General features: G+C 39.9%; 1 protein-coding gene across 2 annotated transcripts in view; it reads right to left on the reverse strand.

Moving 5' to 3' along the window:
- ZFAND3 (zinc finger AN1-type containing 3) overlaps positions 1–26835 on the reverse strand; it is a 311100-nt gene that overhangs the window by 24606 nt on the left and 259659 nt on the right. For both annotated transcript variants that reach the window (XM_044776614.2, XM_044776615.2), the window contains one exon: positions 6310–6477. In XM_044776614.2, the coding sequence (XP_044632549.1) occupies positions 6310–6477 (168 nt within the window). The remainder of the gene's footprint in view (positions 1–6309; positions 6478–26835) is intronic.

Raw genomic sequence — 26835 nt, forward strand, 5'->3', positions numbered from 1 at the left:
TGAGCCATAGGTCAACATACACCCAACTTCTGTCTTAGAAGTACTGGAGAAACTGTAGCCTTTCATTCCCAGACTCAGGAGCTCTTAAAGAGCTGGGGGTGGGGGGGCCTGGGAACCACTCTCTCTTTATAACACATGGCAGAGCATCACGGACTCTCCACTCAATGGCAGTAATGATAACACCTAACCAGCAAAATCAATTTGGTCATGATAAAGGATCTCAGGTGTTTCCCTGGACAGCAGAGTTTTCTGATGGATCGAGGCTAGAACTCTGTACACAGAATAAGGCCTTTTACCAAAACACACTGCTTCACTTTCTTTTAGAAACATAGGACAGAATGCCAGATATTCCTGACAGGTTCAAATCACACTTGGACGAGAGTTAAAACAAAGGCACAGACATGTGGGCTTATTTGTGGTGACTTCTGATGTTGGTGAAAGGGACCAGTCTGGTAATTTCACGTCACCAACATGCTTCATAATCACCACAGCTCCCTGCCCCACCCTGGGCTTTAGGATATCACTATTCATTCACTGTGCAGTGCCCATAGTGGTGGGGATGGCTGTGACACATGCACATTCTTCCTAGAGCATTCCTCTAACAAGATTCAACAGCTTCTGGGGCTTTCCTGTGTGCTTAATTAAAAAATTAAAAAAAAAAGTCAAATTAGATCATATTGACCATATTCAAAAATCACTGATAGCTTCTCAGTGAAAACTAACATCCAAACCCGAAAGCCTGGAATCTGGAATCCCTTCCCTCCCTTTCTAGCAGCTTTCCTCACTCAACCCCAACACTCCATCCAGCTGCACAGAGGTCACCTTCAGAACAGCAGCTTTGTCCAAGCATTCCCTCTTGCCCCACATCTAAATCCCACCCTTCCTTTAAAGCCCCAATTGTGGAAGCCTGTCCAGAGACCTCCAGTTGGAATTAATCTCTCCTTCCGCATATTCCTATAACATATGGCTTGTACCTTAGTTAAAACTCTTAGGTGGGTTGCACTGGATGCCAGTTATTTTATGCATGTGTCTGCCTTCCTTTCAGGCCCAGCAAACCCCTCCTTTGAATGTGTATTAAAATCACTTTGGGAATCCTTGGAAAGGTGGCTGATTCCAGGACTGGGCAAAGCTAAGTACAAGATGCAACCAGAACACATCTTGTTATGCCAGAGAGTAAGGAAATGCTTTGAGGAAAAAAAAAAAAAAGATGGGGGGGGCACATCTAGGATATGAAAATCAGCTTGAAGCAATTTCCACTGGACAAATCTGGGACAATTTGATCACCAAAATAATTAAGTTCAGTAATGAATTATAAACCACTGAAAAATATAAGAGCCCATGAGTCCATACATATAATAGATAAATAAATGGAGGAGGAGGGTTCTCACTTACAGAAGAACACTGAGAGCCAAAGGGTAAATGTAGGAGGACTGGAATTAGAAAATCATCATTTCACAATCATCATAGTAAAGACTGATTTAGGCAAAAATCATCAATGAATGCTAAATCTAGGAGGTATTTTTGATGAGGAGTAGGATGTTTACATGGTCATAAAATATTATCTCACAGATTGCAAGGGCAAATATAGTAACTATACAGTGGAGAAATTGGATAATACCCTGACTGGGTGAGTAAATAAAAATTAACATCAACAATGAGGGGGTGATGGATATCTGTGCCTCCCAAATGCAAAACCCCGAGAAGGACAGACCACTTAGGTAGTATTCTAGCTGGGAATGTGTAATCTGAATCAAATCATGAAGAAACATCAGACAAACCCACAATGAAGAGTGTTCTATTAAAAAAAACACAAACAAAACTGTAGGGGTGGGGTTGGGGAGATGCGGTCTTAAAAAATGTCAGTATCATTAGAAAAAAAAAAAAAAGAAAGGCTGTGAAAACGTTCCAGGTTAAGAGAGTCTAAAGAGACACCACAACTAAATGCAATACTTGATCATGGACTGGATTCTGTACTGGAGAGGAAAAGAATCTTTTATAAAGGACATCATTGGATCAACTGACAAAACTGGAATACGGATGAGAGATTTGATAAAGTACTGTGTATCAGTATCAATTTACTTAAATTGATAATTGTGCTATGATTATAAAAATAATATCACTATTCTTTAGAAACATTCATTGAAGTTTATAGGAATATAGGGGCCATGATCTTTGTAACTTACTCTTAAATGGTCCTGGAAAAAACTTTTAATTTCCAAATAAAAAGTTAGGAACCATACCTGGGGACCTTTTCTGATCCACTTGCTTAGAGTGAGCCCCAGACATTCTATTTTTTAAAAGCTTCCCAGGATTGAGAACTGCCTAGTGCAGCAGTTCTCAAAGCATGGTCCTCAGACCAGTGCATCAACATCCTCCAAGCAGGAAGTTGTTCAATATGCACAGACCTACTCAATCAGAACCTCTGGGTGGTGGGCCTAGCAATCTTGTCTTAACATATCTTCCATGTGATTCTGTTGCCCGCTGACCTGGACTATGAGCTCCTATATTCTATATTTCTAGCTTCTATATTCCCCATAAAAGCTAGCAAAATGCTTTGTGCACAGTCGTATCTCAACAAATGCTTGCTGAATTTACTTTGACAGTGAAATGACAAAGCAAAAATGACCATTTTTCTTTAGGAACTTAGAGATGATAAACTACTCTAAAGGTCCCAGCTAAAGTATCACTCTGAGTTTCTAAAGTGAATTTAAAATTTATTTTGAAAGGAATGAAGGAAGTCAGATTACTCCGGAGGTTAGTAAAAAGCACTGTTGTCCCAAAAGGGAGCATATCAGCTCAGAGTTTGTTAAGTCAGTGTCAAGTGAAAATACGTGATAACTTATGCAAGCTCTTAGACTGGTATTTAAAAATTCATTCTGTGGTTCTGGGAAGCAATGCACAGTGATTAAAAAGCCATGCTGTGTGTATCATGTGAGATCTGCTTAGAGAACACAGCATTCATGTGGCTGTGATGTGGTTCAGATTTAATGAGGATGGCCAGATTTCAGAAGAACATCCTCTAGGTGGCATTTGGAGAGACATGACTCCTGTAATGAGAACGAGCTGATCAATTTGCCTACTGAGTAGAAAACGAAACAAATAAAATCCATTTTTATGCAACTGTTTTCTATCTTGAGAAGTTAAACTGTTGAAGATACTCTAGGATGCAGGATATTATCCCAGACTCACCACATGCCTCTTTTAATTGGCACCCTGAAAGATTTCACAGGAACAGGGTGTTACTTAGGTATTGTTGATTTAAAGGTTATCTAGTCACAGCCAGGCAGAGGGGAATTCATCTTCAAAATTCACCTCCTTATTGAAAGCCCATGGAGTGTCTTGGCAATTAACAATTCCTATCACCTCTAGCTGTTCCCTATGAGAAGACTCAGAACTCGCCTTACAAATTGCTCTTTTGAAGATCAAAGGGAAGCTGAATGTGTCTGTGTGTGCTCTCGATGAGACTGTAATTTAATGGAATTTTTAGAGAAGGCTTGCTGGTAGTGTTTGGATGACAGCCCTGGGGCGGAGGATTCAGGGGAGCTCGGCCACTCTTCCCTTTGGAACGTCTTCCCTGTCTTTAATTGGCACCTCATTAGAAATTAATGAAAATGACATCCTCTGTTCTTCCTGCTCCAGGCATCGAATGCTACAAAAAGGCCCATCACAATTCATAACACATTCAATTTATATAGCAATGGCTCTTAAGCATTATTTATGAGATGTGAATTTCTTGTCAGCAGTTAATAACCTGTACAGAGTGGAAGGGGAATGGAAAAAAAGATGGTGAATATATATATTAAAAAAAGATTTTCTGCAGTGGAGAAGTGCTATGTTTGAGTTCAAACTACCTTCCTGAGTCTTCACTTTCAGTAGTAAATTACTGTTTCCCCCCACTCTAAAACCTTTCAGGGCAGTTAAACGTCTCTCCACACTCCATGCATCCTGAAGGAAATAACTACACAGCTCACCCTTTCCTAGGGAGATCCAAGCAGACAGGCAGGAGGAACACAAGAGCTATTTGTCAAAGACATTCCCAGAGGTGTGTGCTCCCATTGCTGTCCTTCATCTTTTAAAATGTGGCAGCAGACTCAGTCATTTTTCTGGGCACGTAAGTGCAATGCTCTCAGTGGTCCAAACTGAACTCCCAGCTTTCTCTAGGAAGGCTCCCTCTGGAGGGACTGCAGAAAGCTCAGGGCTTTCTTCCCCAAAAGAAAAATCAAATCTCTCTATAAGCAGGCCCTCAGAACTGGGCACAGGCCAAGGCACTACGTGTTAGATCATTTAAAAAGAATGCATGTCTGTGGCAAATCCAAAAGGCACTTAGAAATCCAGCCTCTTGCCCAGGGGGTGAAGAGCATGGCAGAGTAATCTGCACTCATCAGAGATAGTCAAGCAAGCTGGCTTCACTCAGGAGCACGTGAAGCCATCTATCACTTATTTCTAAATTTCTTCAGCTGGGTGCTTAAGACCTTAGGAAATGAGAGTTTGCATCCAAGCTGAAGGGTGAACTGCGAGAGGTTACAACACCTCTGGATCTCTCAGCTAAAGTGTGAATTCTCACTGCTTGCCTGACATGCAGAGGAGGTATTAGTCACTGCCAGAGGCAAGACAGCACACTTGATGGACCAATTGCTTGATCTGCTAGTGCAAATCCTGTGTAATACCCAGGATTCAGTTACTTTCAAGAAGGAAACAAGAACATAAGGTACAGGGAAATCCCATGATTCTAATTTAGGAACAACCCAAGGCCTGTGTTATGAAAGCAACAGGGAAAATGGTCAGGCAGCCTTCACAACACTGGTAATAGACTGAACTACTGAAATCCCCCAATAGTTCACGTGAAGACCAAAGCAAGAATTTGCAGACTACAAAAGATTAGACAAACCCTTCAATACGGGCAAAGTTGGTTAGCCATTAGGCCCCAGAGTTTCCTTGGCTAACCACAGTATTCCTTTCCTTCCTCACCCAGAATTTGAAATTACCTGGCAGGGTTGATAAAGACGCAGCCTAAGAATAAGGTTCTAGGCTCACCTGGCCATGCCACATGCATGAACACAACCAAAGTTTGAGAACTCTGCTGACAGCCTCTCCTCCCACCTCTCTTGTTTACACTTTCACACAAACATTTAATAGAATAAGTAAATGCCAAGCTGAAAAATAAAAACTTGTCCAGTGACACCTGAACTCCCCATGCTGTTCCTCATTTCTGAAGCTGAATATAAGCTTCTGGTCTTATTAAGTACCACACACCGGAGTGTGCAACAAACAGATTCCTAGTCATGACAGGAACAGCAGGAGTTCCAACTTAGCTTCCATGAGAAGCTGGTATTCCCTCCTTTTGTCTCATTTCCGACAGGGCAGATAACTGAGGGACAAGAACAGCAACGGCTGTCTCTTCAGAAGACGAAGGACTCTGAGTAACTATAACTTTCTCACTGCTGAGAGAATCATCTAATCCTGACTGCCAGCATCAGTACTTGAGGCTATCTATGGCTGTCCCAGAAGTGAAAGGAGGCTTCCAAAACTTACTCCTAAGGACAAAGGATATAGGATTCTCAGAGGCTAGAGCCAGGCCTCAAAGTCTGCCTGATGATACCTAAAAACAGGGACAGGAAAACTTAAGTTAGCCTAAAGAACGCAGCTACATAATTTTGCTTCTTTGTGACATGACAGATGTGGTCAAAGGAAGGACTGGTCCCAGTTTTGTTCCACTGTGAGTAGGCATAAAGTTCTAAAAAATACATCCCTGCGCAGCAGTTCCAAGAGTTGGTATTACACTTGGTAACACAGAACGAAAGGTTACTTTAAAGCTATTTCAAGGGGTTAACTGATGAGTTACGGTTCAAAGAAAATAATTTTCTAACTAAACTTTAAAAGGGATGGGGGGGAGAAATCTTCCATTGATTATACATAGTAAGACGCTCATTCAAAATTAATTTAATGTCTGAATTATATGGTACATATCCCAGAATTATGCTGGTTTGGTTAATTTCTAAGTAAGTCATCAAGGAGACTTGATGTGCAAGAAGCACAACATGCAGTGGGGAGAAGGTGAAAGCAGTAAGCAGTGACAATGCAACTCTAAACAAACACGTGTAAGAGTAGTTGGGGATGTTTTTGCCTTTCTTGTATGTGTGAGAGGAAATCAAGGGTGTTTGGAAGTAAGAAGCCTCTACTCCTGATTTCTCAAGCTCCAAACCTATAGCTTGCAGACAGGTCCTAAGGACTTCAGTCTCTTCGGAATAATTTCCAAAGCTATGCCAGACTGTCAACAGACTCCATCACGCCACTCAGGGAGATGCTTACCACAGCGGCATGATCCCAATTCCTGCTGCACCAGCTCCAGTTTGGTTTGGCACTGGAAGCACCGGCGTCGACTCTTCTGTTTAGATCGGCTGGTTTCCTCGGATCGTTCAGTATTCTCCAGTAGTCGTGGCCGTTTCACTGGCGAAGCCTCATTCTCAGACTGTGAATCTGACCAAAATAACACATTTGAGGGTCAGGATTAGTACTCAGCCTGGCAAGCACAACTGATTAATGTAGTGCCAGGCATTCTTCTGACCAGGCTACTGCTCTTTTCCAGGAACCGGACCTGTGTTAGCAAGAGCCAGTTCTGACTGCCCTGGTTTATACTGTACCAAGCCTTCAGGGTTGACTTCTAACAAGCTAGGCCTGAACTAGGAGAGGAGGGTAGGGGTGGCTCAACAAAAATCAGTTCTATGTCGTTGTTTTCAAAAACAGCTGTCTCTATGAGGAGACCATTCGAGCTAGAAATGGGATCCTCTCTTGGTACCCCTTCTTTTGGCGCTGGCTGTTCACTGCCTGTATTGGTTATTTACCTCTTCTTGGATATTTGCTTGTCTTCAAGTAGACTGTAATTCTTTAGAGAAAGGACTATGTTTAATATTTCTTTATATCGCCAGGCTTAGCACAATCCCATACTTAAAGCCAGTGTTTGATGGGTGATCCATAATCTTTTCTAGTAAAAATGATCATGTTTCTACTCATATACATACAAGAATCAGCTTCTAATATTGAAAATTATTCCAAATTTATTCAGAGTGAAGGGAGCATGCCTGCTTGTTCATAAGCAAGCTGTCCCCATGGCCTCCACTGTGGGGCGATAGAGGCAGCATTTGGAGCCACAACTCAAGGGTTGGTGCCAAACTGGCAGGTGGAGGGAGGTGTAGCATGTGATAACTTGTGTTTTGTATAACCTTAAAAAAGTAACTAAAATGCAATAAAGTTCATGCAATAGGCAGGCTGTAAATAATTCTTGCCTTCAAAAGAAAGGCAGTACTTGGGGGCTCTGTACTCCTGGAACTGCCACCACTGCATACTGAGGATGTACCTTTTGCTGAGGTTCCAAAACAGTTTGTGCTAAACCACCTCTGGAAGGGAGTCACCTAAAGCATCTTCTTCAAAACAGATCCAGATCCCACCACCTTTCACCCCTCTACTACCACCACTCTGACCTAAGCCATCACCATCTCATCCAGCCTACTATAATAGTCTTTTAACTGGTCCCCCTATTTACCCCCTAACCCCATACAGTCTTTTCTCCATACAGCAGCCAAGTGATCCTGTTAAAAATCAAGTTAGAATCACTTTACTGCCCTGCTCAAAACACTTTAATAGGTCCCCTTCTCAGAGTAAAAGTTCAGATACTTATTATGACCCTCAAAAGGCCCTGTATGATTTGCCCTCCTCTCATCTCTCTCACCTCATCTCCTGCTGCTCTCGCTCTTTGCTCCACCCACACCAGCCCCCTTATTGTCTCCTACCTCAGGGCCTTTGCACCTTGTTTCCTTTGTCTGGAACACTTTTCACCCAGATCTACATGGGATCTCACCTCTTTTAAGTCTCTGAAGTCACATTTTCAATGAAGTCTTCTTCCCTGATCACTCTATCTACTCTTCTTCCACGCCTCCCCCCACCCCCGCACTTCCCCTCCTCCCTTTTCCTGCTTTTTATTCCTCCATAGCACTTATCTTTTAACCTCACCTGCCAGGAGAATGTAAACTCCAAGAGCACAGGAAGTTTCACCTGCTTTGTTCATTCATGTGCCCCCAGATAACTCAAGTAAATATTTCTTGAATGAATGAAATCTTCTCCCAGGCAGCCCTGATTTTCTATTTAAAGTGATTCTAGTGAGAAGCAGCAGACTACTGGATGTGTTTCAGTGAAGGCTGTCTGTATCCCGTTCCCCAGCCTTCCTCTGTGTAAAGGAGGTGCTGCACTTCACCCGAGAGCACTCACTGGCAGTGAAACGACAATGCTAACTGTTTGCTCACAGCCCCCAGTCTCTGCATTGTGCACTGACTTACAGAAGGCACGCACCTTCTTAGCAATCACAAACTTCATTTTTCATCTCATTTAGTTCTTCCAGTCCAACATGACATTCTCCCCCAATATGAACAACTAAACAAGGCCTTTGATGAAAACAACTAAAGCAAGTTCAGTCTATTTCCCAGCTCTGCTGAGTGAAGCTGTCCAAACCCAGTCAGTGTGATGACTGAGGCAGCCACAGACGTGCCAGGCCCTCTTCCCCCTTCCCCTACAAGAGCAACAAGCAACAATCTAAATGTAAATCATTACAAAGCAGCCAGCTGAAAGGAATTCACCTTGTATGAGCCACATGGCTCTCTGGAGGTCCTTTTTCACAAACCAGCAATGGCACTGTTTGTATTAATAACTCTATTTAGACATTTTTTTTTTTGGTAACAAGAAGAGAAAATTCTAGAGTAAAAGCCATAACAAAAAAATGGTGTTTGTTCCAAGACAAGGTCTTAAATTGGAGCCCCCTTATAAGAAATTATCCACCAATCCCAGGGGTGGCATTGGGGAGGAGAAAGAGAAGGGTCCACACAAGAAGAGGAGGCAGTTGAAGCCTTTGCATTATTAATATTGGTAAATTAATAATTAACAATATTGTTAATATTGCAAATCCAAAGCGCCTTGACGTGATGCCAGCACACCTCTAATGTAAAAGAGGACCATTCAGACCCTAAGCCTCTTTCATTCACACCACCACGTGATAGGACCGAGCATGTCTCTGGAAACGCAGAGTTCACATTCAAAGCTGTTTTCCACATGAGTCTGTTTCAAACTGTCAAACGTGCTGTGTACCTGCATAGTACCCATCTCCATTTCTAAAGCAAACCTTTGCTACAAGGAGAAGACAATTTTTCTTTCAGTGTAGCAATGTTATCCATAGCTAATTATTTTCAAATAAGAAAGGGAATGATAATGTGAAGAAAATATTTTTTAATGTACGATTCCTAAAATTGGGAAATTAGAATTCATATTTATATTACCATAATCATCATTAGTCATCACCAAACAACGCACTTGATGAGACCCCTCAAAATCAGGAGGCCTGTCCAGGCCTGATCTCTTTTCTTCTACCTTCCCACCTGTCTGACCAATGACCATTCAATATCAATACTAAGGAACAAGTCCACATGGTGTCATGCTGAAATTTTCCTTTATCCATTCCACATTATATTTAAAGACTACTGAGTTGTTTGTTCTGGTAGGCAGGAGACACAGGATGTTCCTGAAATAATGGGTCCTAAGGGAGGTTTCTGATGCTGCCAACAGCTTCTGGCTGCACTGCACTGGCCATCCTAAAAGAACACCACTCAGCCCTAGTCAGTCCTTTGAGAGTCAATGTCTCGGCATCTGCATAAGTCTAAGACCAAAGGCATCCATCCATGTATAGAAAGTCTGAGTCATGAGAAGTAGTCCTCAATGATTCTAAACCAAGACAGATGAAATGTTTACCAGAATGTGTTATTTTTTAGAATCAAGGAACTATTCCCAGACATTAAGAGATCCTTAACTTTCACGCTCTGGAATATGCCCACTTAACCTTCACTCAGTTGATAATCTATTAAAGGAATCCTTGTGCCCTCTAGTGCTCCCTACCGCAAAGAGAGAGGGGAATTAAGCTCCTTAAACCATTTACCAGACTTCACATGCTGCCATCCAGGAAGGTGACTGTGTTATATATAACTTCTTGGTGAAGCAAACCCTTCTTTGGCATTTTCTCACAAGTCAACTGTGTTTTAATTAGGAGCTAATGAAATAAATAGCAGTCTACAGGATCATCATCATGTCTGCATAAGAAATTTACATCTCCTCTGCTAATTACTTAATGAAACTTTGTGCCATGGGATGAGTTGCCTAAATAAGAGAAACAGATGTCCAGGGCAGGGATTCTAATAACATAATAATGAACTAAATAATTCAACTATTCAATACAAATTTTATGTCAATTAAAAGAGGACTACTAGAAAGAAAAGACCCAAACATGGCCAACACTAAAGGAACCCTCATCTACTGCCCATATTTGAATAAACGAAACTTTGATCATTTACTTTTTGCTCAAAAACGTCATTCCTGTTACCCTGAAGCATTATTAATTTCCTCATCAATGATGGAAAGCACCTAACAGTCTACTTGCATAATCTGAGCTTAGGCAGTAAGGGTTAAACGTGGAGAGAAAGGTGAACAGAAATAACTCTTATATGCAGTTTTAACTGTCAGAAGAAACGAGTCCTTGCAAGGAGCATGCTCATTAGCAGCAGGAGGAGCTGTAGTGCCAAGCTAGAAATTGTTTCCTCCCCAGGAGTTAAGAGTGACTTCTAATTAAGGTCCTTCATAAAGGGCCAACAAAGCATCTTTTTTCCAGCATGCTTTTTCTTGAAGCATAATCTTGTCTGTATATACTCATGCAAGAGCCACCACACTCCTATGGCAGGTTCACAGTTCCTGGTACTCACCAGACCCCCTTCCTCTGCCTATGTTTAATAGTGTGAGAAAGATCTCCTAGTCAAAGGAAAGTTCGATCAAGAATCATAATGTGATTAAATGAGAAAGGAAAATCTTAAGAAAAACTATTTTACCTTTCAGTTTCCTAGGTTTGAAGGTAATCACTGCTTAATTTGTGACAGAGAAACAAGTACAGTGATTTTAAAAACACCTAAACTTCTGAAGAGAGAAATTCTTCTAATTGTACTTTCCTAGCCAATCAAAGAAAGTAGTGGTAAGACTCTGAATTTAGGAACACAGTTTAACCGGAAAGCTTGACTGCAGACAACAAACAGAGTTACTTCTTTTAAAATTCTTTTTTGTCTCTGACAGAAATTCACATCTGTTCCTTACTGTCACTGTTCTTGTCTTTATTACTCATGTTCTCTCCCGAAAATTTCCAAATAAATTGTGTCAGGCCTGTCAGAGTTGAATCTCAATCTCTCTTAATCTCCTGTCACAGTGCAGCTGGCAGCCCGCACACACCCGGGGCTGCTAACCCTAACTGTGGCCTTCTGACGTCTCAGGCAGGCTCCTAGCCCTCTGTACAGCCAACACTCACAATTTAGAATAGGAGAGTAGGAGAAGCAAAGTGGCAACAAAGAGAAGGAAGCCTTCTTCTATTCGCTTCACCCACACCTTCCTTCGCTTCTAAGAAAGAAAGATGAATCTGTTTAATCTCAGGCTCTATGACAGCTTTTGAGGTACTCAATCAGTTTTTTTAGAACCTATCACAGTCTCTTGACAGATTGACATTTATGATCCCAACAGCCTCTGCAAACATCAGTAAGAGCAATAATTAATGAACCCTCACACATCACTGCTGTCTCTCCTTCAACCGTTTAAAAGGAGCTTAAGCGGCTAAAACCTCTGGCCATGAAAAACACCACACTCTCACTGGAAAAACTGATAAAAGAGAGTTAAAAAAAAAATCTGTTTTATAGGTACTTCCTCTCTGTGTTTCTCCGCATACTTTGCTTTTAGGAATTAGATTCATCCTCTCCTGGCATTTTACTCTGTGTGCCATGAAAGACTTCAGGAGAGAAAACTCCCCTGTTATCCATGAAAAATTTTTTTTCCACTTTGTTTGACTGTATTTACCCCTTGTTTCTTTTCTTCCTAATGGCCCTAGAACAGTTTTGGAATAACGCACCTGTTAAAAAGCTATTACGTGGACAGAAAAAGAAGTTCAAGTCTTTGGAAGAGGCTGATGATTAAAACTTTGTGGAGAATGCCTTCATTTTTATTTGATATATGATATGGAGATGAATCTAGCTTGAAATACACCTAGGAATGCCATCTCTTAGATCGTAACACCATTTTAAAGGTCAGTTGTTCTCAGACTGCCAGGCAGTACTATACTTAAACATTAATCTCTCTTTTCTCCTTCCACCTCCACACCTATCCCCCCCAGGTTATTTTCTCTCTCTCTCTCCTTTGCTATTAAGATATTTGAGGGTGGTCTCCTCTACCACAACCTCAAAGACTTAAAGCAGACCTCTGACTCTTGCTCCCTGCTAGGAACACAAGACTGGGAGAACTGGGGTGGCCAATCAGTAAAGCCAACTACCCTATCCTGGGAGAGCCCCTGACCTTTTGGGGTCGCTGTCCTCTTCAGTATTCTCAAAAGACATAAGGCATCAGAAGCCTTCTTGGGGGTAACTGCATCATCTAACCATCTGATTTTGGTCCTCATGAGAGCAATGCAGAAGCTGCTTCTGTAGGGACTTTTCTGGATGGAAGACAGCTTAAAGAGCAGCAGAACACAGGGAAGTCACTGAGTCGTGATTTGTACCCTTCAGGAGATGAGTACCCACGCGTCCCAAAGGCATGTTGTAAAGACGGGGATCAGATTTCTTACTTCCGCAGAGCCAACCTTCCCCTTTGATTCCTGCTGGACAGGAAGCTGGAAGCTGATTTTGGTGGCACACCTTGACACCAGAAAAAAGCAACTAAGAATTCATCAAAGGATCAAGTAGGAAAAGCTAATGGGCTGTGGAAAGAACAGTTCTCCATTAAATTAAAAAATCTTAAATAAAATCACAGCACCAGAGTCCAACAGTTCTAGAGGAAGGTGTTTCCCTCAAATTTTCTTTCTTTCTAATCTGTCTGCCTTTTTTCTTTTTCCTGCCTACTGTACTGGCTAGGCTCTCTAGTATGATGCTGAATGGGAGCATTGGGAGAGAACATCTTTGCCTTGTTCCCAACCTCAGAAGGTAAATATTCGGCCTTCACCCAACTTTTTATTTTGAAAAATTTCAAATGTATAGAAAAGTTCAAAGAATAGTACAATAAATATCTGTGCACTCCATTCAGATTCACCACTTGTAAATGATCTGTCACATTGCTTTCTCTCTCTTCCATATTTATACTTTCTCCCCACACACCATATGAAAATAAGTTGCAATCATCAAAATACTTCATACATACACATCTAACAAAAAGAACATTTCCTTATATAACCAAAATAGCACACCTAAGGAAAGTAAGAATAATGCCTAATGTCACCTAATATTCAGTCCATATCCAAATTATCTCCATTGTTTTCAAAGGCATGTCCAATCAAGTTTCATGTGTTACATTTGGATCTTATGTCTAAGTCTCTTTTAATCTTGAACAGTTCAGTCTTGGTTAGTTTTCCTGTGGAATGTACCACATCCTGGATTCTATCTATTTTTAATGGCATCGTTTAACTTGTAAGGAAGTAGATTTTTGTACGTCTCCTCTATTCCACATTCAGGACCAGAAATTAAAACTTCCAGCAAGCACCTGACAAGTCCACATGGTCGGTGGGTTGGCACAAGTAAGGGCAGGTGAAGAAGGGCAAGTACTGCGTAATCAGCCCAGTTGCTACTGCATCTTGGCAGTGGGAGGAGGAATGCTCTTCCTCTAACTGCCTCCACTGCACCCCTGCCACATACTGGACATCAGGACATAGTTCATCTGTGCCTTGGCAAGGAAGGGGTGCTTAGGCGAACATTAGGAGATAAGCTAACTACTAGTGTTTTAGCATGATTTCTTAAAGTCTGACGGCACTCCTTATGACTGAAGTTGGTCCCAGAGGTCACAAGTCATTCCTCCAATTATCTCCTTTCCAATAGCTTCCTGGCTTTTTTTCTGTCTTTCTCTTCTGTCTTACTCTACGTTGTTGCTAGTTATTGCTATAAGACATCTCCTCATTGCTGAATCACTTAACTCACTAAAATTCTTCTGGTTTTTAAACCTAAGGAAAAATTTCACCAGAATAAAAAACATAAAGCAAAAACTCAGGTTCATTTGCAAAAATAATCACAATCTCATTAAGTACAATGATATTCTCAATTTGTTTGATCTAATTTATTTAGGCCTCTAGATTAGGATGGCACTGATCTCTCCCTTCAAAGAGGCCACAATACAGAAGGGAAGACATATATACAAATAAACCTACAGCATAATAAGTGGTATATTAATATATGATCAGAATGCTATGAACACAAACCATGAAAGCGATAAATTCTTTGGAGAGGTTGACTAAGACATAGAAGAGGGAAAGGTCAGAAAAGATACTTCTTCAACTTAAGGACTGAATTGTATATATGTAGACAGGTGATTTTTAGTTCACGTTTGTCATCCCCATATTCTTTTCTGTGAGGCCTGCTTTTCAGAATACCATTTGTATATAAGTTGTTGCTCATCTACCTTCTACCTTCTTCTCTTTACCAAAAATCATCTAATAGACTAATACACCATTTCATAGTCTGGGGAGCAAAGGCACTTGGAGAACACAAGTTTGATGGGGATTTAGGGAAATAAAGCTATTGTTTATTTTTCCCTTCTCTTTGACCTCAACTGGTTCATTTGGGGGGGAGGGGTCGTGAACATCTCCCTAAAATGTCAATGACCAGCTCCCAGTTTTCCTTCTATCATGTTTACTAACCTTAATATTTCTCACTCTGTCTGCTCAGACACATACATGGCTTTAACTGCCAATTTTTCTCTATTAGGAATCTTCCAAGCCCATTTTCTTTTTATTATTTAACGATGTATTTAGAGATAATTGTAGGTCCACAAGTAGCTATACGAAATAATATAGAAAAACCCCATGTACCCTTCACCCAGTTTTTTCCAACAGTGACATCTTGCAAAACTCTTGTACAATATCACAACCAGGATTTTGGTATTGATACAGTCGAGCTATAGAACATGTCCATCACCACAAGGATGCCTCACGTGGCCCTTTTTACAGCCATGCCTACTTTCCTCTCTCCCCCCTTGCTCCCTGGCAACTCCTGCCAAACACTGACCTGTCCTCCATTTCTATAATTTTGTCAATTCATATCTATGGGCACATACACGTGGACATATAAATGGAATTATACAATATGTAACCTTTTGTCCAAGCTCATTTTTAAGGCCACTCATCACAGTAGGTAGGTATGACAAAAGAGATTACTTAAGCTTCAGTAATAATGGCAATAATAAGCACTAAAACAAAAGCACTTATTCTGTACCAGCACTTTCTAAATGCTTTTACATATATTAACTCATTTAGCTTTTATAACAAGGCTATGAGGTAGGTACTATTACTACCCACATTTTAAAGAATGAGGAAACTGAGACATGGGTTAAATGAACTGCCAAAGATCATACACAGCTAGTAAGTAGAAGAGTTGGAATTTGAACCCAGGTAGCCTAGCCTAGAGTCCTTGCTCTTAACCATGCTATCCTGTCTCCAATTGTTGTTACATTTCAAGACTCTACTTCTGCTCTTCCATGAAAGTACCTTACCACGAAGATGACTTTCTGCTAGTTCATATGCACACAAAGACCCAGCTACCTCTGTGATGAGGACAGGGGGTAGATCCTGGGCCAAGTATGGGCACAAAAACAAGTACCTCTCTCTGATCCATTTAGAATCTTCTTATCCAAATATCATGGTGCAATTTCTCTAAGATACATCTCTGTTGAATAACTCTACTTGTGCTCTGCTCATAGAATACAACTTATAAGACTTACTGCTCATACCATTTTCTTCCCATTCCTACTAACTCTCTGGATTTCTGTGGTTTGTAGTCACAGTATTTAATTTATGTAAAATCAGCTCTATTTTTTCTCTCATGTTATTTTTTAAAAAGTCTGCCCACAAACGTTTCTGTACTGATTATTTGTAGGATGATACAAAAGAAAGTGTTTTTTCCCCCAAAGCAAAAGAAAAGCCAGCTATTTTTATTTAAAAATTTATTTTTTTATTGGTCAGAAAAGGTAAAACATGCCTTCTCGCCTTTATATGGGCCCCACAGGCAGAAGTCAAAGCGTCCTCCTCTCAACCACCCTGACAGCTTCCTACAGCTCATACACCAAGTCTCTTTAAAAAAGCACAGATGAGGGCAGGTAGCCCATACACCCATGAACCACTCCTGGGTTCATCTAAAAAGCTGTGGCCACCATCCCTGTTTGTTAAGTGCCATTCCTACTGCACTATTTACTTAAAAGCTATCACCAGGAGCTAAATTCTACAGAGGAGTGGCTGGTCAGCAGAACCTATCAGATGAGCAACATAGTAGTCATCCTTTGTAGCTGGCACTGACCTGGCACTGCTTTCTTTTTTTAGCTTCTCCATTACCAAGACCTGTCCTGCCTACCCAACTAAACCATATTACTTTCCACCATAGATTTTTCAGTTACTCATTGTAACTAACAAATTACCCTCAATAGATAATCTTTCCTTTTTATAATCTGCTTGGGTATTTTAGAGTTCAACAGCATTACAATGCATTGATTTTTTAAAATATTACATTTATAGCATCAATAGAGTATAGAATAAGGTAGCACTATTAAGGTGAGACAAACAGAGAGAGAAGCAAGATTAAGAAACAAAAGAGAAAGATATACTTCCCAAAGGCCACATGCCCAAGTCCCCTAATTTCTGTTCCTTGACCACAACTCATGATCTATGACAAACTGCAAGAATTCTAAGACTCTTACAATGCTAACACTGGTCTTGAACTTCTGCTCTACTATCTTTTCCAGTATTTCCAGAAAACTAATATCAGCCACAATTTCTTTTCATTTATCCAAAGAAAGGGAAATTTGAGAGAATCCATGAAGTATCTATATATCCAGATTTATTTTCATATAACTGTGCATAAGACAGGCAATACTGTTTTCATTTAGTTTCCTAGAACATTCATTTAGAAGTTAAACTGCCTAAAAATACCGAATAAGTCTTCCACTTACTCTGTAGTTACATGAAGCCTAGAGGTTTTCAAATTATGCCTTAGAAAATTACAGAACTGTTTTGAGCAGCTGGGCAACACATGGACTACAGCCACTTCTTCCTACTGTTGACTTTTATTTGAAGAGGCCTGGAGGGAAGGAACAGACCAGAAAGTCTTCAAATAATGTTGCTCCTCCCATCTTGGTCTCCAAAGAATGAATGACTCACCCAGGGGTTAACCTGATCTAGCCTTGGGTTTTTTGCCCGGAAGACTGAAAACAAGTGTCCTTTATGGAAAAACACTGAGTATGGGGATAGGGTGGGGAAATGGACAAAGAAGAATGAGAGACTAATTCAATTTTTCTGATTTTTTTGTTGAAAACATACATACAGACAAAAATTAAAATATTTCCATGCAAATAATTTTACCCCTATAAAGCTTAGCTAGCCTCCATGTGGGTGTTTTTAATTTTCCAATTGTTTTGTCTGTTTGACTTATAATACAAGCCTCTAGGGGCAGGGGCAGAATTAGCCATATTTAGTACTCAACTGGGCTCAACAACAAAATAATAACAATAACAATAATAATAATGAATATCTCTCTAACAGGGGACAAGCTCCTAATGATGGTAATCTTGCAGTGAGAGACTGTCATCCTGTGGGCTGTGCTCCAGGTTTAATGTAAGGGGAAAAAAACGTCTGAACATTTATATTTTGCTATTTAAAAAAACTCAGCATGAATGTATAACTAAGTAGATGCTAAAATTAAATAGCTGATTTGTTTTTAAACCATTTTTGTTTCTAATTTAGCATCAGCTTAATTCAGTTCCTCTCCCTACCTATCACTTAGTTTCTTCCACCCAAGATCTAGACTTTTGACTCATAACTCCAGGGTAAATCCTTGAGTTTAAAAATAAATACTTCTGTGCCTCATTTTAACTCTTTCTGATGTGAGGCTAAATGAACCTAAAGTTAGAACTTAACATATGATGACAAACAGTGTCCAGAGAAAGCCTTGTCCCTCTTTATTTTTTTCTGAATGAGTACATTAGGCATTCATACTCAGGGTTTTATCAGTGTTGATGCAGGTACTACCAAGTGTGTAGAGCACTGAAGAAAGACAACTTAGGAAAATGGCTTATGAGAGAAAGAGAAATAAACCCCTTTGTAAAACAAGCTGCTTGAAAAAGAGAGGCAAGGGATTCTGCATAGAATTATTATGAAAATTGACTTTAGTCCAAATATGAAACACAAGAGGAGCAAATACCTAACATTTTAACCTCAATTCAACTCTTCACTGAAAGAATTATTATTTATCAAGATGTCCATGCTATGAATAACCATACTAAAAAGTCAACTATAAATTATATCAACTTCCCAATTTTGAAAATTGTACTGTGGCCTATGTAAGATAATACCTTGATTTTAGAAATTACACATTGAAGTTTTTAGTATAGCAAAAGCAACTTACTGAAATGGTTAGAATATATAACACAAACACACATGCATGTGTGCACACACACATGGTGGGGGGCCAGGAGGGTGGGTAGAAAAAGCCAATATGGTAAAACGTTAATATTTGGGGAGTTAGGGGGGGTGGGGCGGGTGGTACCTGAGAATTCTATGTAATCTTCTTGTAACTTTCCTGTAAGTCTGAGATTATGTTAAAAAACAAAATTGTATTCCAGAGTAACCATACTTGGAGATGATTGGTTAGAGTGCCTGCTGAATTCTTTCCAAGAAATGTTGACACTGCTTAGGTCTGATGGGAAAGCACATGACAAAACGGTTGTAGCAGGTAATCAACAGTAAGGTCAAAGCTCATGCTTCTCCAGGTTTGCAGTGAAGTCAACATCTATCTGTAAGTACACCTTAATGATTTGTCACAGACTTTTACACGTCTCCCTCTTAGTCTAAACTTTCTCCAATCCCAATAAGGACTCATTTTGAATTGTATCAATTACTGCACCTGCTGTTAAAGGAAGGATGATGACCAAGACCTCATGATGTGCTTTTAATCCTCTAGAAATGAATTTATCAACAGGATGCCAAAGAAAAAGTGGATCTGAATCCTTGTCAGCTACAAGAACTATCAGTTAATGCCACACTGGAAAACAGACTACGCTGCAGCTAACGCCTTCCATTCAAATCGGTACGACACAAGTTCCCTCTCCCAGCCCAACTTTCTTTTTAAAAGCCATCCTGCATATTTGGACATATAATTCAAGCTGTAATGTAATAACATCTTTGAAGAAAAGTTGTTCAACTTTCTCTAGAAAAAAAGCAGCAGTATCCAGTACATTTTTTCAAGAAAACACTGGCCACATTCAAGGTAAAAATCTTAAAGACTGTCTGCTGTATTCTTTCTTTATTCCTTGCTAAAGTAACAGAAAAAATTAACATAATCTGAGTTAAATGCCCTAGTTTCTTGCTTATGTATGTACACATTTTTAATAAGTTTTGAAATGGTGGATAGATGTGGGAAATGTATAGCATGTAACTAATTACCCTGTCCACTGAGCTAACAGAAATGTGGTTTATCTAAATTCTGAGTTGTGGTTCTGCTATTTGGGAATGGCTTTCCGAAACTCTGTGGGTGGATACTGGTAATGAAACAGAGAATTCAGAACGGCGGGGAGCATAAGGCCAAATAAGCTTTTATCGTAGAACGTGTGTATGCACTAAAAATAATTATACACATGTAGTGGGAGGCTGGTTAAGTGAGTCCGCAGAGGCACTTGGCTATTCAGATAGCTAATCACAATATGAAGTCCCCCGTGACAAAAACCCTTCCAAGGTTAAACTGTCTGATTTTTAATCATAAAGAAGTGAATTTATTGGCTAAAGTTCTCTCATGTTGTTGGTTTGGATGCAACAGTCAGTGTTTTTATCAAGATTTTAACCAAAAGAAAACTATCAACTCTCTGTGGCTCCTAAACTGTGATTTGCCCCAGAAAAAAGAAGAGTTCTCAATTATAAGGATAAAAGCTTAGAGAGGAGCTCAGGAAATAACAACATTTATTTTTTTCAAAGGCAAGCTTGTGAAATCTCTATAAGAATTACTTTCCACCAATACATACAGTAAAATTTTACTTTTAAAACAAGGCCTAGAAACAAAACAAACGGAACAAAAACAGTTTGATTTTTCTCAGTTCTGATGCCCAATTTTCTTAAGAAAGGATTTTCTGGGCTTCCTGTCATTCACAGTTCTCACCTGTTCAAACAAGGGCTGCTGACCGCTCTCCCCTCTTCCCTTGGCTTCACTGACCTCCACTTCCTTACCACGTCTGCACTCTCCAGTCTGTTAGGCCTCGGGTCCTCATTACCAGTTTCTGACTCCATCTCTTTTTCCAACCAGACTATCTGAGTTGTGTGAGTTCTTTACCACTTTTATCTACATTCCCTCAAGTTCCTTTTCACTCTCCTTTCATTCAGATCATCACGTTCCTTCTGTCCACATCTGTATTATCCATTGAGCATTTATGAGGTACTATGTTAGGTGCTTTAAATGCATTATCTCCTTTCCCTCATAACAACTCTAAGGCTGGGTCTATTATTCTACAGAAGAGAAAATCGAGGCTCATACAGAGGTCTAACAATTCTTCCAGTTACGTGGTTGGTAAGGGGCACAGGAATGTGAACTCATGCAGTCTGCCTCTATGAAGAGCACACATTCTCAACCACCAAACTCTATAACTCCTTTTCTTCAGGATTAGGGGCTTTAACTTGAGTACATTCTCATCTCCTAGATTTCCTAAGAACCACAATATTCCATGGAGGCTATCCTTTCCTTTTGTCTTCCACCAATGATTAAATCAGAAAGCATAGTCCTGACTTTGAACTAAGATAACTTAATTCAAGAGGACTAAACACATTTTCCTCTGACCCCTCCCCAGTCCCAACTGAAATAAAAGCACAAATACAACATGGAGAATGACCCATTGTAATACAGATAATCGTGTGTGTGTTTAATATAATCAACGAGAGATTTTAAACAAATTCCTAGATGCTAATAGAGAGGGGAATGGGTTGAGGCTAAACTTGGTGACTGCAGAGGTGGCAGCCAATGCACGCAAAGAAAGCCTTAAAAGAAGCAGAATGAGAAGCAGGGCAGAAAGCAGGGGGATCCACTGAAGTGTATTTGTAGAACAACGGTACCAGTTTATACCTCCAACCATTGGTGGCAATCTGGATAGCTCTTCTCTAAAGAAACTGAATGACCCGTCTGGGCAAAGCTGTTTCCATGGTTCCTCAGCGTGAAGTCCTCCTTCTCAATTTGAGAGCATCACAGGAGACTCTCAACTTCCTCACAAGAAGTTCTGTCAGTTAACCACTCCATCCAACACAGAGCCACCAGTAAAAATTCCCATTCAAGACCAAGACATGGTAGAAACTCTTTCCCACCCATCTAGGCCTTCTTTCTTAAAAGTCATCAGAAAACCAAGATTCACCAGGCAAATGAGGAGAATCAGAAACATGAAGTAAAAGACAGGTAAATAAAACTAGCCTCAAGGCAATCATAGATAATTCAGGAAACAGAAGGGCACAAGTAACCACTAATTAATATACTCAGAAGATATTACTAAATAATAATGATTATTATATTCATAAACAAGAACAGGATACTATGAAACAGAAACCTTCAGAGAACAAGAACGAACTCATTGAAACTATGTTGAAATACAATCGAAAGAATTGGAAGAAAAAGTCAACAGCAACACCCAGAACACAGAGGAGATGGAGACTATGAGAAGAGAGTTAAGAGAAACATCACCAATCTAACAGATCCAGCTTCTATACTATGAGTCTCAAAAGAGAAGAGAACACTGGATTGGGGGAATATCAAAGACAGTCCACATCTGGAGGACATGAGTCTTCAGATCTTACAGGCCTAGCAAGTATCCAGCATCATGATTAGGGGGAAAAGGATGACCACTAGATGCTTCATTACAAATTTTAGAACACCAAGGATAAAAACATGATCTTAAGAGTTCTGGAGGTGGGGGCCGGCCCCGTGGCTGAGTGGTGAAGTTCGCATGCTCCACTTTGGCAGCCCAGAGTTCGGATCCTGGGCGTGGACATGGCACCGCTCATTAGGCCATGTTGAGGTGGCGTCCCACATGCCACAACTAGAAGGACCCACAACTAAAATATACAACTATGTACTGGGGGGATTTGGGGAGGAAAAAAAAAAAAGAAGATTGGCAACAGTTGTTAGCTCAGGTGCCAATCTTTAAAACAAAAAAAATCCCAGATATATTAGTGATAAAAATGAAAAGCAGTGGCATCTAAATTCTCAGTGATAACATGGAATTCTAGAAGGAAAAGAAGCAATGATTTTCATCCAAGAATTCTATATTTTATTTTCCATCAAGCTGGGGGCAGAAAAGACATTTTCAGATATGCAAGAACCCCAACACTCTCAAGAACTTATTTGAGGTTGTGTTCTGAAAAACAAGGGAATAAAAGAGAGAGAGAACAGAAAGGGAAATTCTAGGATGACACAGTAGACTTAAAGAACGTTTAGTTCAGATTGGAGCAGAAAGATGGTGGGCTCCAGGAGGGAGGTCTTGGGTAAAAGATGTAAATACAGGTTAGAAAAAAAATACAGATGTAAAACCAAACATTGCAAGAAAAAAAAGAAAGGCAATTGTAAAAGCCAAGAGAAAAACTGTATTAAGAAGTTACAATCCAAATCCAAAGCAAACTAAAATGTAGCATGATTTTTGAGCATTTGATGAAACATAACAAAAAACTGATTTGGCTTTGATATGAGAACATTCTCCTTCAATGGCCCAGGGACTATGACACTAGACTCAAAGAAAAAGAAATCTATTTCTAGCATGTAACTTGGCTGCCTGGCAAAGAACAGTATTTACAGAGTCATAATAATGTAAAAGTCATTTATTGGCTTTCTATTTTTAGAAACAACCTATGGAAATAACACGGATGATTTGTTTGTGGTTATAGGCCCGAATGTAAATAGTTCACAACTGTGACAGTATAAAAGTACAAGTGTAGCTGACAGGATACAAGAAAGCATCTCTAGTCAGAGGTACTAATATTCTCATTAAGAGATGGTGCTGAAAGTTGATGGATCAAGAAAGAGAAGAATAAAAACAAATAATATAAATACCAAACACTGAGATGAGGAATAGTGTGAGCTAAACTTTCATATTTCACATCACTTGACATCTCAAAAATGTAGAGAGAAAAGCATTTTTTCTCTTCCACAGTTAGAAAGGTAACCTACAGAATGAAAGTACTAAATCAGAAACTCTCAAGACAGAAAGGCTGGTCAGTTTTCTGAAGTGGGCTGTCTCTAGACTATCACTTTCTCTTATAAACTATTCTGTGTTATGATGTGTTACTTTTGTAAAAATGAGAACGTATAAATAAAAACAAAGAAATGAGCACCACTTGTTCTCTCTTTGTTCTTTTCTTCTGGGCTAAAAATGTAGTAGCCAGAAAAAGTCTGCTTTTGGCCCACTATAAATTTAAACTATTTAATGACAGTTTGGATTAGCTACTACTTGGAAATTCTATCTTCTCACCTCAGTCCACAATAGTTCTCTCCTTATAACCTCAGTTCTCTGCTGCTACTTACAGCTGATGGTATTATCTATTTACTCAGAAAATGATGACCTTCCAGGATGAACTCCCTGGTTCATCCTGTCTCACGTGACTGTCTACATATTATAAGAGAAAATCTACTCATCTATACCTGTATCTCTTTCCTTATAGTCTTGGAGTAAATTGATGCTTCTGGGTTTCTGCCTCTAAAGAATCTTGCTTGTATACCTTTTCTATTTCTCCTCTAATATTTTCTATTTCCTTCTCTTCCCATGTACCTTTCCTTTGTATCTTAACAAGGGCAAATTATTCCCCATCTTAACCACCTCCACACCAAGAAATGCCTGACCCTGCTTCTCCCTCCAACCACCACTACTTATTGGTTTTTAATGGCTCAACTAACTCCTTAACTGAATGACTTCTGTCTGCTGCCTTTGTTTCTTTGTTATCAAGTACCTCTTTAATAACCTTCCATCAGGCTTTGGTTTCTCACCACATTACACTAACTTGCTTCATGTTTTCCAATGATTTTGCTGCTAGCCATAGGCAACAGCTTTCCTTAGTCCTCATGTTTGCTAGCCCCTCTTCTCATGCATCTTTCATGATCCTGTATGAAGCTTTCTCCTTTCTTTAGCTTCCTTAACTCTCTGGCTTCCTTTTCCCAGCCCCCTAAGTACAGTCCTTGGCCCCTTGTTCATCTGTATTCATTCCTTTACCCACTTGCACATCTTTAATCATTGCTTCTAGATTGATGATTTCCAAACTAGGCCTATATTTACAATTTTATACAGGACTATCTATAATAACGTAAAGTTTAGCTCATCAGAAACTGAAAACAGTTTTGACCAGTTTTCCTCCCCTCTCGTTCCCTGCCACCTGTCACATCTTTCTTCCCTCAGTTCTTCATGTTTATAATTTTGTATTCTTTCCTCAGCCAACTCTAATCAGCCGCCAAATCCTGTTATTATTATTTTAAAACATTTTTCTCTGATTCATCTCTCTTCCTCCATTGCACTAGACACCACCCACAGCACATTCCCTGAATAAATGAGATAAGCAGGAATTGACTTTCTCATAAGTCAAATATTACTTTATATGCAAAAGGAAAAACTTATTCACATTAACCCAGTGGCAAGACATTTTATAGACTGAAGGACTCTCCTAAACATTAATTCTTAGTTTATCTGGTTTGTAATATTGAGATTATCATATATCAGGCTTCTTTAAAATGAGGTACACCTTCGCCTAACTTAAGGCATCAAAGAACTCCATTAAAAACTACCATTTCTTTAACAGCAGGAAGCCTCCTGATAGGCTACTTCTGAAGGTACTGCATAAAGAGGTATATTCATTTAAAGGCACAAGTGACAAACAACTGATCTACCAGAATGCTCATAAACTCCTGGATCAAACTGGTAAGCCCTTTCAAAGCATTCCTCTGTGGCTCCGCTACAGATTTCTCCTATCTCCAAGTTCTAATTACTATGATTTAGTGAAGTTGAGTGATCAAAGTTGAACAGAGCTGTATCTCAATTTTCCCAAGTATTAGGTGCTACTCAAAAGCACTACCAATATCTGTAGTTTTCCATTCACTAGGAAACATGGTCCTGCTAGACATTCCCTCCACATTCCAGTATCCCTTTATCACTCCTGACTCTAAGGAACTAAATTCTAAGCACTTCACCAAGAAGATAATTCTTTAAAAGAAAAAGACCACATTAGTATTATATTTGCTCCAAATGATTAGCATAATTTGTCCTCCCTGACATCACTTTTAAAAACAAACATCAGTTATGTTTCTTGCTCTCTAAAGCTGGAATTAGTTGTATTTATGTTTCTATACTTATTCTGTCTCTTTATGGTATAAGCTCCCAGGGGCAAGATGCATGCTTATCACTTCTTGCATGCTCCTACAGAATCTACTACCACAGTGATCTTTTAATAAAGTACTGGACTGACAGACTACAGTGTCTCTGCTGGTCCTATATTCCACGTAAGCAACCACTTCTGAAGGTGTGATCTATAAGCATGACAGCAGGCAATACAATAAGATTACAACTTTAATCGGCCATGATTATGAAATATTTCTGAAGACTCTTCATGAGGAGGGTGCCTTAGAAGCAGACACAGGTATGAGGAATAAATGCCAGCCCACCTACTGGCAGGAGAGGCAATGGGACTGTCTCTTCAGATAGATGAGCAAGCAGGAAAATGGATAACACAACTTGTCTTGGAAGCAAGCAGCACGATGAGGCAGTAAAAACCCATCAGCATATATCATCCTATCATGGCCTAGTGTCATTCCCAGCCTCTATTAGCCCTCGCTGCATCAGCGCAAGTCCCAGACACTTTATCCTGTTTATAATTGCTGATGAACAGTAATAAGGCCTCCATGCCTCAGCTCCGTCCGTTCCACTTCGGCACCCACCTATTAGGTAATAACTTTTATTTACAGCCTTGCTTGATGCGCTGTTCTATTAGTACAGCCAGGAACTGAGTAGGGCAAAAAAAAAAAAGTCTCCTTAATGGGCAGTATCATTGCAAGGCTCAGATGATTTATAATGCAGCTTTGTGGCTGTTCTATCACGCTCCTTCTGGTAAGACTGCTTCAGGAAAGGCACATTTCTAACATGCTGTCCTCTAACAGACACACACCTGCTATGCAATGGCATCAAAAGGCATCCCCCAGATCCGCCCCCCCAAAACACCCAAAGGTTTCAAAGGGGGAGAGGGGTTTTAAATTCCGTTGATATCCTTATTAAATAGTGTTGGCTCAGGCATTTTGCCCCACTGGAGTAATACAACAGCTAATTAATGGAAGTTCAGGGCTTTTCTCCTTGGTAAGAGTGCAAGCTATGATAAAATAAATGATCATAAAGGCAAAAAACCAGTTGTAACTGCATTCAAGGATCCAAGCAAACCGAATTTGCACAAAGCATGTGGACCACGAGCAGCTCAACAGCAACAACAGCAAAGCCTAGGCTTCTTATACACACACATCCAAAACAGCAAGAAGCCTCATCACACTTTCTTTTCCTTTTCATACTGGACTGCATTTTTATCTTTCAAGTAAAAAAAATTCCTCCCGACGAGACTGGCACCCCGGTATTCACTCATATCAGCCTTTTCTCAGAGGGGGAGCCACTGCTTCTCATGAGTAAAACCCCAACAAGGCCTCTGAAACAAGCTTCCAACTTCAAGTTCAGCAAATTTACACCTTGCATGTCTTGCTGGCCTATAACACAAAC

The sequence above is a fragment of the Equus asinus genome, chromosome 8 (genome assembly GCF_041296235.1).
Source record: "Equus asinus isolate D_3611 breed Donkey chromosome 8, EquAss-T2T_v2, whole genome shotgun sequence".
In the NCBI taxonomy this organism is placed as follows: domain Eukaryota; kingdom Metazoa; phylum Chordata; class Mammalia; order Perissodactyla; family Equidae; genus Equus; species Equus asinus.